The sequence below is a fragment of the Drosophila santomea genome, chromosome 3L (assembly GCF_016746245.2).
Source record: "Drosophila santomea strain STO CAGO 1482 chromosome 3L, Prin_Dsan_1.1, whole genome shotgun sequence".
Lineage (NCBI taxonomy): Eukaryota > Metazoa > Arthropoda > Insecta > Diptera > Drosophilidae > Drosophila > Drosophila santomea.
Genome location: NC_053018.2, coordinates 1665209 through 1678938, shown reverse-complemented (window position 1 = coordinate 1678938; position 13730 = coordinate 1665209). Strand labels below are relative to the sequence as shown.

At 47.2% G+C, this 13730-nt stretch overlaps 2 protein-coding genes and 1 long non-coding RNA gene across 3 annotated transcripts; 2 read left to right on the top strand and 1 right to left on the bottom strand.

Moving 5' to 3' along the window:
- The first annotated feature begins 9755 nt into the window (after window positions 1–9755).
- LOC120449683 (dynein axonemal intermediate chain 4) lies at window positions 9756–11984 on the top strand. The gene is made up of 4 exons (XM_039632299.1): window positions 9756–9938; window positions 9995–11436; window positions 11493–11708; window positions 11768–11984. Exons 1-4 carry the CDS (start codon window positions 9756–9758, stop codon window positions 11982–11984), a joined length of 2058 nt encoding a protein of 685 aa, XP_039488233.1.
- Window positions 11985–12009: 25 nt separating this feature from the next.
- Window positions 12010–13703, bottom strand: LOC120450437. The gene is made up of 4 exons (XR_005616279.1): window positions 13569–13703; window positions 13154–13305; window positions 12995–13084; window positions 12010–12926 (listed from the first exon to the last, which is right to left on the bottom strand). It is a non-coding gene; the product is annotated as an uncharacterized LOC120450437 (long non-coding RNA).
- Window positions 12304–13559, top strand: LOC120450423 (ras-related protein Rab-34). Its single transcript, XM_039633431.2, has 6 exons — window positions 12304–12629; window positions 12690–12791; window positions 12851–12915; window positions 12978–13111; window positions 13161–13386; window positions 13443–13559. The coding sequence occupies exons 1-6, from the start codon at window positions 12304–12306 to the stop codon at window positions 13499–13501; spliced, it is 912 nt and encodes a 303-aa protein (XP_039489365.1). The 3' UTR covers window positions 13502–13559.
- Window positions 13704–13730: the final 27 nt, after the last annotated feature.

Sequence of the window (13730 nt, the reverse complement as noted above, 5' to 3'; positions counted from 1 at the left end):
TTATACCTTAAAATACTCGTAAAAACATTCCTAATCGATTGGCGTTCAAAGTTGAAAACTTTTAAATTTGAGAATTTTTCGCAAAAAATGATAATGGTACCAAAAATGCGAAAATTGGCAAAAAATTATTTTCTTTTTATCGGAAAAAAAGTGATGAGCATAATTAGTAGACTTAAATAGCTGCAAAAAACAGTGATTATTTTACTTGTGTGACACTTTTTGGCCAAGTTATGACGAAAACGCCTTAAAAATAAACTTAGTTTTGTCTATACTGCATTTTTTTGTGTGTAAAATTCAGAGATTTGACCATATCATCAAAAATATTCGCTCAAATTTTGAGTGTTATGCCTTAAAATACTCGTAAAAACATTCCTAATCGAATGGCGTTCAAAGTTGGAAAATTTTAAATTTGACCATTTTTCGCAAAAAATGATGATGGTACCCCTTTCCAAAAATGCGAAAATTGGCAAAAAATTAATTTCTTTTTATCGGAAAAAAAGTGATGGGCATAGTTAGTAGTAGTTATTAGCTGCATAAAACAGTAATTATTTTACTTGTGTGACACTTTTTGGCCAAGTTATGACGAAAACGCCTTAAAAATAATCTTAGTTTTGTCTATACTGCATTTTTTTGTGTGTAAAATTCAGAGATTTGCCCATATCTCCAAAAATATTCGCTCAAATTTTGAGTGTTATGCCTTAAAATACTCGTAAAAACATTCATAATCGAATGGCGTTCAAAGTTGGAAAATTTTAAATTTGACCATTTTTCGCAAAAAATGATGATGGTACCCCTTTCCAAAAATGCGAAAATTGGCAAAAAATTAATTTCTTTTTATCGGAAAAAAAGTGATGGGCATAGTTAGTAGTAGTTATTAGCTGCATAAAACAGTAATTATTTTACTTGTGTGACACTTTTTGGCCAAGTTATGACGAAAACGCCTTAAAAATAATCTTAGTTTTGTCTATACTGCATTTTTTTGTGTGTAAAATTCAGAGATTTGACCATATCATCAAAAATATTCGCTCAAATTTGGATTGTTATACCTTAAAATACTCGTAAAAACATTCCTAATCGAATGGCGTTCAAAGTTGGAAAATTTTAAATTGGACCATTTTTCGCAAAAAATGATGATGGTACCCCTTACCAAAAATGCGAAAATTGGCAAAAAATTAATTTCTTTTTATCGGAAAAAAAGTGATGGGCATAGTTAGTAGTAGTTATTAGCTGCATAAAACAGTAATTATTTTACTTGTGTGACACTTTTTGGCCAAGTTATGACGAAAACGCCTTTCAAATTATCTTAGTTTTGTCTTTTCCGCCTTTTTTTTTTGTGTGTAAAATTGTAACTCCAGTTTCGAGCATGGAATGTCATATTTTGTTCAACTCGAAATTAAATTTCGAATCGAATGGCATTTACGCCTAAAAATTTAACAGTTTTGCCAAAAAGTTTGTGATTCAAACGCTTATGCAAAGTGGAAATCATTGTGCCTAAAAGTTATATGGATATGGCATATATAAATACCTTCTCCTGAGTCTGTTTTTTCATGTGAAAATGTAATTTCTTACCAAAAATAATTCACTAGTTCAAGAAAAAAATGTCTTTTCTATCCCATTGAGTATTATGTTTGGATGCTGCAGTTACCCATTCGTTACCACTCGTTTCTCGCAGTGCAAAGCCTTGCCAGCAGCGTCTGTTTGGCTTTCTAGTCAGCATTGAATTATGGAATATTTATCTAATGTGCATCAAACGGAATTCCAAGCAGCCAAAGAATGGAGCTTGAAAACCGGAAAGCCAGCACATGGCCAACGAAGTTGAATTGCTGTGCAAAAGGCGCAGTCCAAGGATATTATGATCCTGTAAGACATGGCCGAGTGAGCCCCTCGTAGCTTTAAGCCCAGTGCAGGGCTTCCCGCAGGACTTCCTCTTCCTTTTTCTTGTTCTTTCTCTGCTTCTGCCTGCCTTCATGCAAATCACAATTTGTGGAATTTCATAACTTGTTGGCAATTTGCAGGCAGAGTTTCGGTAGGCAGCCCCAGACAATGACATTAAATCTCGCCAGCCGGGCGCACACCTGCTCCGAACAGGAAGCAAGTGACTTCGAGTCCTGCTGCGACTCCTGCTCCTGGAAGTCAATTTACGTCCCATCCCCGAGAGACGTCGAGTAGCCGACCTGGTGCCAAGCGGCACTTATGCGAAAGAGTCCATATCACGGCTTGTATCCGTATCCGTATCTCTGGAGCACTCGCATGTGTGGGCCAAAATCAATATCGACTCAATTGCCTGCTTTTTTAGGGCTTCCACGAGCCACTCCGAGTAAACCTGTCACTTTGTCAATTAAATTATAAAAATTACCAGCTGGCAGTGATGCTGACTTGGCTTGTGAATATGCATCACCTAATGAATGAGATATATGGTAATGGTAATAGCCAAAGTAGTGCACTTTGAAGACCATGCTTTACATTTATGTACATCTATGTATACTTTACTTTGAATCCACTAAATAGTAAACCTTTGGTTTTTTTGCCATACACCAATTGCCTATTCAAAATGCAGTCCAGTTTCACTAGCTGCCCTTGCTTGCCTCTTTTTGGCCATTACTGCGTGACAACACTGACAGAAAACTCGCAGACCCAGACAGAGGGACTCGGGGGGCAGAACAACTTCAGCACGTGCTGTCAGCAGAACGGCAGGCGGAGGGACGAGCCATGAAGCAGGCGGGGATTGGGAATGGATATGGCGGTGGCAGTGGGAGAGGGAGTGGAAGTGGGAATGGGTCTGGCAAAGGGGACGCAGTCTCTCTTTTGACTGGTTTCCCCATCCTGGTTACCTTCACCTTGGCTGCAATTAATTCTGGTAACATAATCTTCACTTACAACTTTATATGACACTAAATCAGTGCAAAATGGGTCTGAAATTGGGGAATGGGGATTGGGGATATGGGGCAGTATATTAGAGTGGAATCGGTTCGCTTGTGGGCGTTTCCCGGCGGCTTTACAAGCCCCAATTATGGGCTCACACACGAAATTCAACGCTTTCGCAGCCGAATTTAATTAGTTCCATTTAAAACACAAGACCAAGCCGAATGCGAATGCGAATGCCCAGCGAGCGTTCTTCGCGCATATTTGCACGCCAGTCGATAATTATCGCTGGAAATTCGGTCAGAGGTTGGAACACCCCCTCCAAAATCTTCATCTTCATCTTCATCTGCATGCGAATCCACCTGATGTATGGTTACAAACAATGTTACATGGCCATATAGTGCCATGTGCACTGGCAGATCGAGGAGAAGATGGGGCGTGATCCGCTGCACGCACACTGCCCATTTCATTTTCACTCTGCCCAGCAGGAAGATAACAGATTGTACCTCCAGACGGACTGGCGAATAGGGAATGGGGAATGGGATTGGACTCCAGTTCCAAGTGACTGCCAGACGATTACGTGATCCCCGAATGCCCATACATGCCACTCGCGCCCTCTTTGTGGGGCACAATGAATGCTTATATGCCGCACTCGTGTCGTTTAACAGGCGAAATAAAACATATGGAAAGAAACGGCTTTCATGCACTTGCAGCCGAAATGTCGCATCATAAAATCTGAGTAAATTATGACGGCGACTGGTGAGCACGAGCAAGATGTTATCCGGCGAATCGAGCGTATCTGAAAATCTGATTCATCTGCGGATTGTGCATATCTCGGCGTACATCTTGTAGAATGTGAAGGTTGCACGTGAAGCAACGTGGTATGGAGAATTAAACGTATCTCGCAGATACAAGCTGATACTGAGATACTCAGATACTGAGATACTTCCCACATTTAAGCTATCTTTTCACACCCCGCTGGCAGCCGTGAAATTTGGTGAATTTCTCGAAATAGAGGTTCCCAGTGCGGTCCACTTCCTGCAGTCATTAGCAATTGGAAATGGCTGAGGAAGTTCCACACTCGCGTCTCGAGTGCAAGTGAAATGCGATGAAGTGCATCCCCGGACTTGAGGAGTGGAGGCAACGCCTCATGACGAGCGCTTAACTTTTCGACATGTCTCACATGTGATGAAGATTAAGTAGAAAATAATTACAAGCTGCGTACGAAGCGAAGCTAAATCCAAAGTTGAGCCGAGCCCAAAAGCTGTGTGTGCGATCGCGATCATATTGCATCCATTGGGATGGGGACATGGATCGGGACTGGGATCGGGATAGCTCTGTGATCGCCGAGCGGCCGGCGGTAATTACATAAACGGCGATGTCAGTGCGGTGACAGGACGGCGTCATCGGAGCCCAGGGAATCTGGAGCTGAGCAACTGAGCAACTGAGCAACTGAGCAACTGCGACTCGCAGTCGATCATCAATCGTGCGAACTTTCCAGGGGCCCGCCCCCTCGGAACGCGGATATCATTGCGGTCAGTACCCATGCATACCTGTTCCCAAATCCCATATCCCAGATCCCAGATCCGAGATCCTCGCAGAGCCAGAGAAAGAAACCAAAGCAAACGGCCAGCCGAAAATAAAAAGGGCCAAATCAGCGTGTAAGATGCCGGCTCGTACCTCTTCGGGGGCCATAAATTTTAAAGTAATTTTCTCTTGGCCCCGAGTAATTTATGGGAAAATATTAAGCTGCCCCAAATACTCCAAATCCAGATGCCGATCCAGATCCAAATCGAGATCCCAACTAGACCAGACAACCCACATTCGACCCCCAAAAAAACTAGCCAAATAGAGTAATTAAACCGCTGGCTGACCTGCTCCCATGCACTGCGTTTCCAGCTCATGGTATTCCCAGCTGAACCGGCTGAGTTATGCGATGCCCAGGCACCACGTCCTCCATCCTCCATCCTCCATCCTCCATGTGGAGTTCGGAGTCGGGTCACGATTATCTGCATACGCAGCCGGCAATAATAATCCCGAAATTGGCGCACTTAAGCGAGGATCCTCGGCAGGCGTAATTTGAAAGTTATTTTGTTGCCGCTGCGGTGAAATTATTGAGCAATATGCTGATCTGTAAAATCATAAATAAAAATATTTGTACTTGACCGCAGCGGAGCCTGGGATTCGGGCGGGCACTCAGACTGGAATGAAGATGGGAATGGGCATCCACCTTCGCTCCACCGATCTTCAACTCATCTCCTCCCTCGGACGACTTTTATGTTATTAGGTGAGAGAGTCGCTGGAATCCTGGGATGCTCGGTCTCCGGATCGCGAGTCTCCGCCCGCGGCTTAACGATTGATAAAGTCTTTTTATTTACAAGCTGATAATGATGGTGTAGGTGCAGCTTTTGGCATTGCGACGGTTTTCATGTAATTTATGAGCAATTTGCAGACGATTTTCGAGGCCCCATGCCCCCATGGAATGCGCGGTTAGTGGAGGACTGACCCAGAACCCAGAGATCTGGTAAATGGACCTTAAAGGGGGCCGAGTCCGGACAAGTGAAAGATCTACAAAACGGAATTTATGGCACTTAAAGCACTCGCAAATGCTGTGCCCCAAATAGAGCTGCGCCAAGTGAGGAACTTTCAATTGGAATTTATGCTGCTACTCTTACTGCAGCATGTGTATATCTTCGTGTTTTTGATTTATGGTAATTTAAATTGTTCCACCTTGCGCATGTGCTTAGGTTTCAGAATCTACACACTGCTTACCATTCCAATCCCATCCAGCACGCTTCCACCACAACCGAAAACTATTTTGTAATATTGATAACCATCTCGGTGGGGCACGAAGCCATGGCAAGTCATTAAAATGTCACAACAAAACGCCGAACTCATTTCTTGATGCGGCACTGGGCCACAAGTGACCATTAAACCTGCAACTTGATGGGAAGCTTCTATGCGGCTTAGAGCGAAGAATACCGAAAACAGAAGACTCCGGACACGAACTAAACACAAATAGCCAAATAGCCAAAAGTGTCAACTGCGGATGGGCAGAGCCAAGAACGAACTCGGGGTAAGCCGATTATGGGCCACGACTTTCGGGAACGGAACGCACATAAAAATGTCGCTGGCGGAGTTCTCCGATCCCCGGAATCGTGTTAGGCGTGCTCCGCGGCTCAGGAGGTGGAGGAGTCCCCTCCACTGGGACTACTACTTTCATGCGGCGATGGTGTGGATGTCACCTACTCCTCCTCCTCCTCCTCCTCTTGGTTCAGTCTGCGTTGTTATTGCTTGTGTCGCTGGTGATGATTGTCATTAACATCACATTACCACAAGTCAAAGTCATGTTTTTGATCCCAAATAAAGCCCCTGCGCTCAGAACTGAGATTCAGCGAATCAGACACATGGTCGGCACTTCGGTGGAAAGTTATGGAGCAGAGATAAGATGGGAGGAGCACAAGAGGAGCGCAGGCGCAACCACAAGAATGTGGGGAAAAGGGCCGGGTTCCAATGCTTACACCTTGTTGGCCATCGGGACAAATCTGTTATGACACCTGACTGCGGGCCATGGGTTCTCAGAAGAAGGAGAGGGTTCCAATGGCTACGAGGGACTCTACTTTTGACCACATTAAAACCATAATTGTTGGTGAACCCAAGCGAAGCGCCTTAAAGCCATCAAATCTTTATGCGACCAGTCGTGAATGTGTCAAATCTTTCCACTTCGAAGCAAACTGTTTACGCTTGAATCCGAAACCTAGTGAGATATTATCTGCTACACGGCGATCTGCATAATTATGCTAAACACATTAAATCCATTCATAAATCTCTGGGCAATCGTCATCCACAAAGGGAACACCTCGGCGAGAATCTCGATGGCCAGATATGAGCTATTATTCATGTCCCGCCGAGCTCTCGCTCTCATTTGTATTTGTCCAGCTCTTTTGTGGGTGATAAAGCCCAGCAGGGTGAATTTACGATCTTGGAATCTTGGCCAGGGAATCACTGAAATAAAATCAATAAACCAGTCGATGGGCACAGCACGAAATAATGCTTAACATGCAAATTATGCAGATGAGTCGAAGCCAAAAAATATTCAAGTTTGTCACTGGACCGAACGTCGAAATTCACCTGCCGAAATCACCGGCGAAATCATATTTCTTTCGTTGCCCAATCGTTGGGGGCGTGGCCTGCCCCAGCCCACAAAAAAAGACAACATGACCACCATATAGGAACTGGGACTTACTCGAAGAGCTGCTCGACCGCCGAAGACGCCTCTTCCAAAACAACATTGTGATGCTGTTCCTCCTCTTTGGGCGCTGATAAGATCTGTCTGCTGATTGGTTTCGTTATGTGATCACTCGTTATGCGGGTGTGGGTCCGTCTGTTGCGAAATGCTCTTAGCCGCCGCCGATTAGCATAAATTTCGAATCACTCAGGAACCGAACCGAGTTCCCTCCGCCCGCCTACAAATTGTATCTTTCAGATACACAGATCTCACAGATTCAGAAGGCAACTGCACTTGCGCGACGCGCACGACAAATTGAGACATTTGCTGCCGGCCAGCGAGGAAAGTTATGAGCTTGCTCGCTATATGGAGCGATTTCGATTCGTTTTTTAGCCAGAGGCCCTCTTCATTCTTTGCTGTCACTGCAGTGTCACTGTGGTGTCACCTGTTTGTCACCTGGCACCGAGAGGTGTGCTCAATTAGCCGCCCGGTTTCAGCACTTCCGTTAAGCCGAGCGTTACTGCCGCTTGCCACTCGGACTTCTGGCCCGCTCGACGGTTAATTAACGAATAAAAAGTCGCTTGGCTTTGCTGCCTCGAAAAAAATCTCCGAGCTGCGAGCTACGAGCTGTGAGCTCAACTTGAGCGCTGCCGCCAACTCTTCTGCCACAATGAAAACGAACTGAAAATATGTTACACCGAAACTCCGGACGCCGCAGTCGGCGCAGTCGGAGCTCCGCGGGGGAAGTCATCGCACATTGGGGCCAGTGGGGACATAAAACAGGTGTAAAACCCAGCCGATCTGAATGCCAACGAGCGACATATAGCATGGTAATATGGATCACAGCCCGAAGTTTGTTTTATGGGTTTCCAGGGTGTGGACACAATTAGATGTTCGTAAAAACGAGCGTTTTATTTCCCTTTTCAAACTGGGTCCACTCCTCAGACTCGTTTCTTGCTGTCTGGCGACAAAGATATTAATTATTTCACAAACACCGGGCTAACATGGCTAAAAGCTGAAATGGCTGGAATTGTGGTAGCCTCACTTGCTTACAAGCTGGTACATCTATTAAAAACCTATCATAGTTTTGAGTTTTAAGTTCTTCAGTTGCTTCAGCTTACAAGGCAGTCTTTAAAAATTATTAATAAATTTTAACATATCAAGTGCATTTTTAACACCAGAAAGAAGGACGGGTTAATTCAGTGTGGCGCCGACTGCGCAGTCGACGTTGGCTTCGCAGTTGGCGTTGCGTCGGTGGCGGTTCACTGAATTTCGCTGACTGTAGTGCTTGTGGCTGCCCCAAAATGTGTAACAACAACAACCACAGTCTTGTTGAATTAACCAACAACAATGATCGTTGGCTCGTGCAGAGTTCACAATGCACGCAACCTGCAAGACAGCCGACTATTGTTTATTGCCCCCTTGGACTTATTTTCCTTGACTCTTAACTCTTAACTGCTAATTCTTAACTCTTTCTTTTTCGCTTGCTACCTGCACATTTATTACTTAACGCTTTGATGCGTTGATGGCTTGATGGTTTGTTCTTCTTGGCCATCATTGCCCTGTTGCCCCTTCTTTTGGCACAGTGCACTTGGCCCCCCTCAGCCCCATCATCCTCCTCATAATCATCCCCTTTTGCCATATGTTCATCAAGCGAATCAGCGTAGCGAAGCATAAAGCCAAATTAACATAAGCAACTTCTTTCTGACTTCTTCTATAAATAAGTACACCGCAAATTGCTTTGCTTTTTCAATGGGGTAATAGGGTAATACTAGCAAGCAAACTTCAATTCAAGATTGTCATGTTTATATGTTGTGATTCTTGTTAAAGAAATTTCTCTTTACTAAAGTTGTTAACTGCAGACAGATAAGCCCTATCAAAGAGACATACTTGAATTGTGAAATATTCATATTTAATACCCAACGAGATATAATTTTCGTTCAGTGTGCTGCATGGCTTGCCGCTCACAATCGCCCACATGACCAAAAGCTCCTCCTCCTCCGCCACTCATTGCCAGGCTATGTGGCGGAATTAAAGACCCTTTACTATTTACTATTTACCATTTACCATTTACCATTTGCTATTTAACTATTTTCCGTCTGCTATTCTTCTACTGCTGCCATCGCAGCGGCAAATTGCTTTTGGTACGCGTCTAATTGGAATACGAATACGAATTTCATTTGCTGGCAGTTTGTAGTTTTTACTTAGTAGTTGGTAGTGGCTTGTTTTTATTTTCTCCGGTTCGGGGGTCACAAGCCGCGTAAATTATTGGATTCACTAAGGAAATAGCTCCATAAGACTGCTCCAATTTGATGTTGTACTGAAATGTCTTATGTTTTCCCTCACTATATATTTAAATATATCACAATGCAATCGTTTTTGGCCTGGCACCCCGCCTTCTCATTATGCACTTGTGTTGCGCGATTTAAATGTGAGTTATAAATATTTATGGACGCAATGAGCGCAGTCAGGTGTAAGCCCGCTAATGGAATTCCATGTTGCAACCCGAATGCAACTGCAGCACCTGGTAGTTATGGTAGTTATGGCACCCATATATGGTAACCACCATTGTTGCGTTGCCATGTCTGCGTCTGCAGCAAACAAGTTGCGAAAACGGCGGCACGCGCTCTTCCCAATTATTTGAGGAGGATTCGAGGATTCGAGGATGTCGCGCCCTTTGAGGAAGGATTACCGCACCGCGGACTTCGAGCAGTTGAGCAGGATGATCAAGGAGCATCCGCTGATGAGGGATCCCGGAGCGGAGCGGCAGCATCTCCTCAAGCTCCGCACTCCGGAGTACCGAACGAAGTGCGTGATGCGGGCTTCCTTGGATGACATTGCCTTGGGGGTGAGTGCCTTGCATCCTGCCCCTGCCCAAAGAAACCAATCAATCTGTTCCGCCAGATCAATCTCTACAAGCTGCAGCTGGACAAGCCCATGTCGCCCACCCTGGAGGAGCCGAATTATCTGAAGGAGCCAGCTGCCTCCGCCCGCTCCGCCCACTCCGCCCGTCCCCCAGCCACGCCCTTCATCAAGGTGCTGCTCCGGAAGTCTCCCATCGTGGTACTCTTCGAACGGCGCAGCATGACCGCCCTGGCGGACACGGAGGAGGGTCGCCAGGTGATGGAGGACAACCGGAAGTACGACGAGCTGCTCTCAGGAACGGACAAAACGAGGAGGACCGTGGATGCGGACACCCAAACCATGACGGCGCTGATGAAGTCCAGGCTGGTGAACACCGAGCGGCTGACAACCGCCCAGATGGGTTCCTATGTGTCCAACTTCGAGATGTACGACACGTACACGGACCTGGAGAAGTCCACCACGAGTGTGGAGGTGCAGGGCGAGAAGAAGATGGAGATAACCACCTACCACGTGGGCGGAGTAGATCAGTTCGTGGGGATCAACAGTCTGCCCGGGTTTCGACTGGCCCTCATGCTGACCATGCGCATCCTGGCCAGCAACGTGTTCGAGCCCCAGCAGCGTAGGTACCGGAACATGGCACCTCCGGATCCCTTGGCCGAGGACGTGAAGTTCAAGTACCGATTGGGTCTGCTGTGGCGGCTGAGCCCACCCTCGTCCAATCCCAAGGTCCACCAGGCGGTGAGCGACATGAGCTTCTGTCCCAGTAACGGGGACATCATGGCAGTGGCCTACGGGGTGTACAGCCACGGCAAGGTGAGCCAACTGCCCAGATCCGGATGGGTCTACGTGTGGAACATCAAGAACCCTGTGAACCCGGAGCGACGCTATCACTACCAAGTGCCCGTGGTCACCGTGGAGTTTTCACCCACCCAACCCCAACTGCTGGCCATTGGACTGCACAATGGAGGCGTGGAGGTGAGGGATATTTCTGGACAGGATCTGCCCCCACTAGCCGTATCCCTGCGCTCATCCTCGCCCCACTTCGAGCCAGTCACCGCCATCAAATGGATCTACTTCGAGGGCGATGTTGGGTGCCGGAACCCGCACATTACGCCCTTTTTGGCCACCTCGCAGGCGGGTGCGGTGACCAAGTACCGGCTGATCAACAGTCCCAATATGCTGGGCTTGGAGCAGCAGCGTTTGCAGCGGGCGGAGGGCGAGCTGGAGGGGATTCCCATAGAGCGCCAGCCGCCGGCGGCTTCCCTCCTGGCCAACAGGCATCCTCAGTGTCTGGAGATTGTGCTCGATCCTGTCCAGGCGGACATATACTACGTGCTGACCGATGAAGGCACTCTCTACAAGTGCTCCACGAACTACCCGCTGCAGCACCTGGAACTGCGGCAGGTGCACGATGGACCCGCCGCCTGCATGGAGTTCTCTCCCTGGTCACCGAGGATGTACCTCACCTGCGGCAGTGACTGGTAAGGATACTAGTATTACTACTATTCAGCTATGCTCACCCATGAATCCCCAACAGGTGCATTCGCATCTGGCTGGCTGGCATCCTGCTGCCCATCGTGACCCTCCAGCACCACCTGTCCCCGGTGCACTGCGCCCGCTGGAGCCGCACCCACTCTACCATCCTGGTCTCGCTCAGTCGCAGCACGGTGGACATCTGGGACCTGCGCAACAGCACCATGAAGCCGGTGTCCTCCACGGCGATAGATGCCAACATCTTCTACACCACCTTCAAGTGAGTTTGAAGTCATCTCATTGAGTGATCCCTTTGTGAGTGATCCCCTTGCTGTCCAGGTTCACCCACTGCGGTCGTTCGCTGGCCGTGGGAAACGAGGCGGGCAACCTGTTGATGATGTCCATGGAGGACATGCCCTTCCCACCGCACTTTCAGTACAAGCAGCTGAAGAGAGCCATCTTCAAGGCCCTGTCCATGCAACCCGATCTCCGCAAGCAGGTGAAGAGCGTCGGCTACTTCGGCTATCCGGGTGGCAAGAAGCAAACGAGGGCGTGAATAGTTTAGTCAAAATATCATAGACTTCAGCCACATAAATGAGTATTATGATTGACACAAATAAAGGCACTAACTACCAATATATTTCTACTGCGTTGTCTTTTTCCTTCGGTCTTGAAGGTTCAGTTCTTGTGATATGAGCTCAGCTCTGCTGGAACTTTGAGGCCTTCTTCCTATCGGAACTAACCCACACCCGAGCTGCTCTTATCCAGAAGCACCTGCATTTACAATGCAAAACACGGGGTGTAAGGTAGCTGCCGGCACCTTGGGCATGTGATAGCCACCAAGTTCAAGCCGACCGAGTTTGTGGTTTGCGGCGATGACGATGACGACGACTGCGACGTGGCTGGCTTTCCCAGCTCGAGGTGCTCAGTTAGTTGGAATAGAGACGTCCGCCATGCCCCATCGACTGCGACAGAACCTGCTGTTGCCCAATCCGCCCACGGTGGTCATGCACGATCCTCGCACCCACCTGCGGCACCTGCCGCCCGCCTACAGTGCCGCCCAGACTCCGCTGAGCAGGGAACGGGACTTTGGGCCGCAGGTGCGTTACCACCTGGAGGCGCCTCGCAAGTCCAAGTTCCGACCCTGCAAGGTCATCTTCGTGGGCGACTGCTCCGTGGGCAAGACGGCCATCGTCAATCGGTGAGCATGGCATGGCATACAAGCATTTTGAAGTTAATTAAGTTACACAATCATCGGCAGATTTTGCTACGACAAATTCCAGTCGAACTACAAGGCCACCATTGGCGTGGACTTCGAGCTGGAGAACTTCAGCATTTTGGGTCACAACTATAGTCTAGAAATGTGGGTCGACTGCCTAGCAGACGTTATCAGTGTGGATTTGAAATGGGTTCTATTTGCAGGTGGGACACTGCTGGTCAGGAGCGTTTCAGGTGCATCGCAGGAGCCTATTATCGCAATGCAAGTGGTAGGTACCACCTAATTCAAATACAAGGAGAGTGTTTTAATATTACAAATTCACAACACAAGTGATTGTGGTTACATACGACATGTCGAAGAAGGATTCGCTGGAGTCGGCCAAAAAGTGGCTGAGCAGCGCACTCAACTACAATGCAAGCAGGCGACCCTTGGTTTTCCTGGTGGGCACAAAGGCAGATCTCTTGGTAAACTCACTTGTTACCAGGAAATTCAAATAATACACTTACTTTTCAGACAAAGGAGGAGTTCGTACGCATGGAACGACTGGCAGGAGTGGCAGCCGCCGAGCTTCAGGCGGAATATTGGTCCGTTTCAGCGCGCTCTGGCTTCAAAGTCACAGAGCTTTTTCAAAGGATCGCTGGCCTGGCGTTTGAAGAAGCTGCAATGCAGGAAATTAAGTCAATTAAGAGTAAACCTCAGGAACCGGCCACACGCGCATCTGTTAAATCGCAAACTTTTGGTGAGCTTCTATTGAAAAATAGTTAACATTCTAGCTAATATTCATTCTTTTTTCAGATTTACGTAACTTTTTTGGTAGCCGCCTCTCGCCACAGAAAAGTGGCTGTGCTTGCTAGACCGCAGTTAGCACAACTTATATACTTAGTTTAACATAAGGCATACAATAAAACGTTTTCAAATAACCTCAGAACGAACTGGTTACTTCCTTCGAATTTAAATTGAATTCAAAAAATAACGTTTCTTGTTTATCAACGACCACGTTGCCACACATTTTTACGGCTGTGTTGCGTGCGCACAGCGTCAAGATAACCAGCGGGACATAGTTGATAAGTGTTGCCAAGCGCA

Coding starts and splice junctions, on each gene's coding strand:
- LOC120449683 (XM_039632299.1), top strand. CDS start 9,756: ATGTCGCGCCCTTTGAGGAAGGATTACCGCACCGCGGACTTCGAGCAG. Junction 11,437..11,492: donor CTCACCTGCGGCAGTGACTG/GTAAGGATACTA, acceptor AATCCCCAACAG/GTGCATTCGCATCTGGCTGG. Junction 11,709..11,767: donor ATCTTCTACACCACCTTCAA/GTGAGTTTGAAG, acceptor CTTGCTGTCCAG/GTTCACCCACTGCGGTCGTT.
- LOC120450423 (XM_039633431.2), top strand. CDS start 12,304: ATGACGATGACGACGACTGCGACGTGGCTGGCTTTCCCAGCTCGAGGT. Junction 12,792..12,850: donor CACAACTATAGTCTAGAAAT/GTGGGTCGACTG, acceptor TTCTATTTGCAG/GTGGGACACTGCTGGTCAGG. Junction 13,387..13,442: donor TGTTAAATCGCAAACTTTTG/GTGAGCTTCTAT, acceptor TTCTTTTTTCAG/ATTTACGTAACTTTTTTGGT.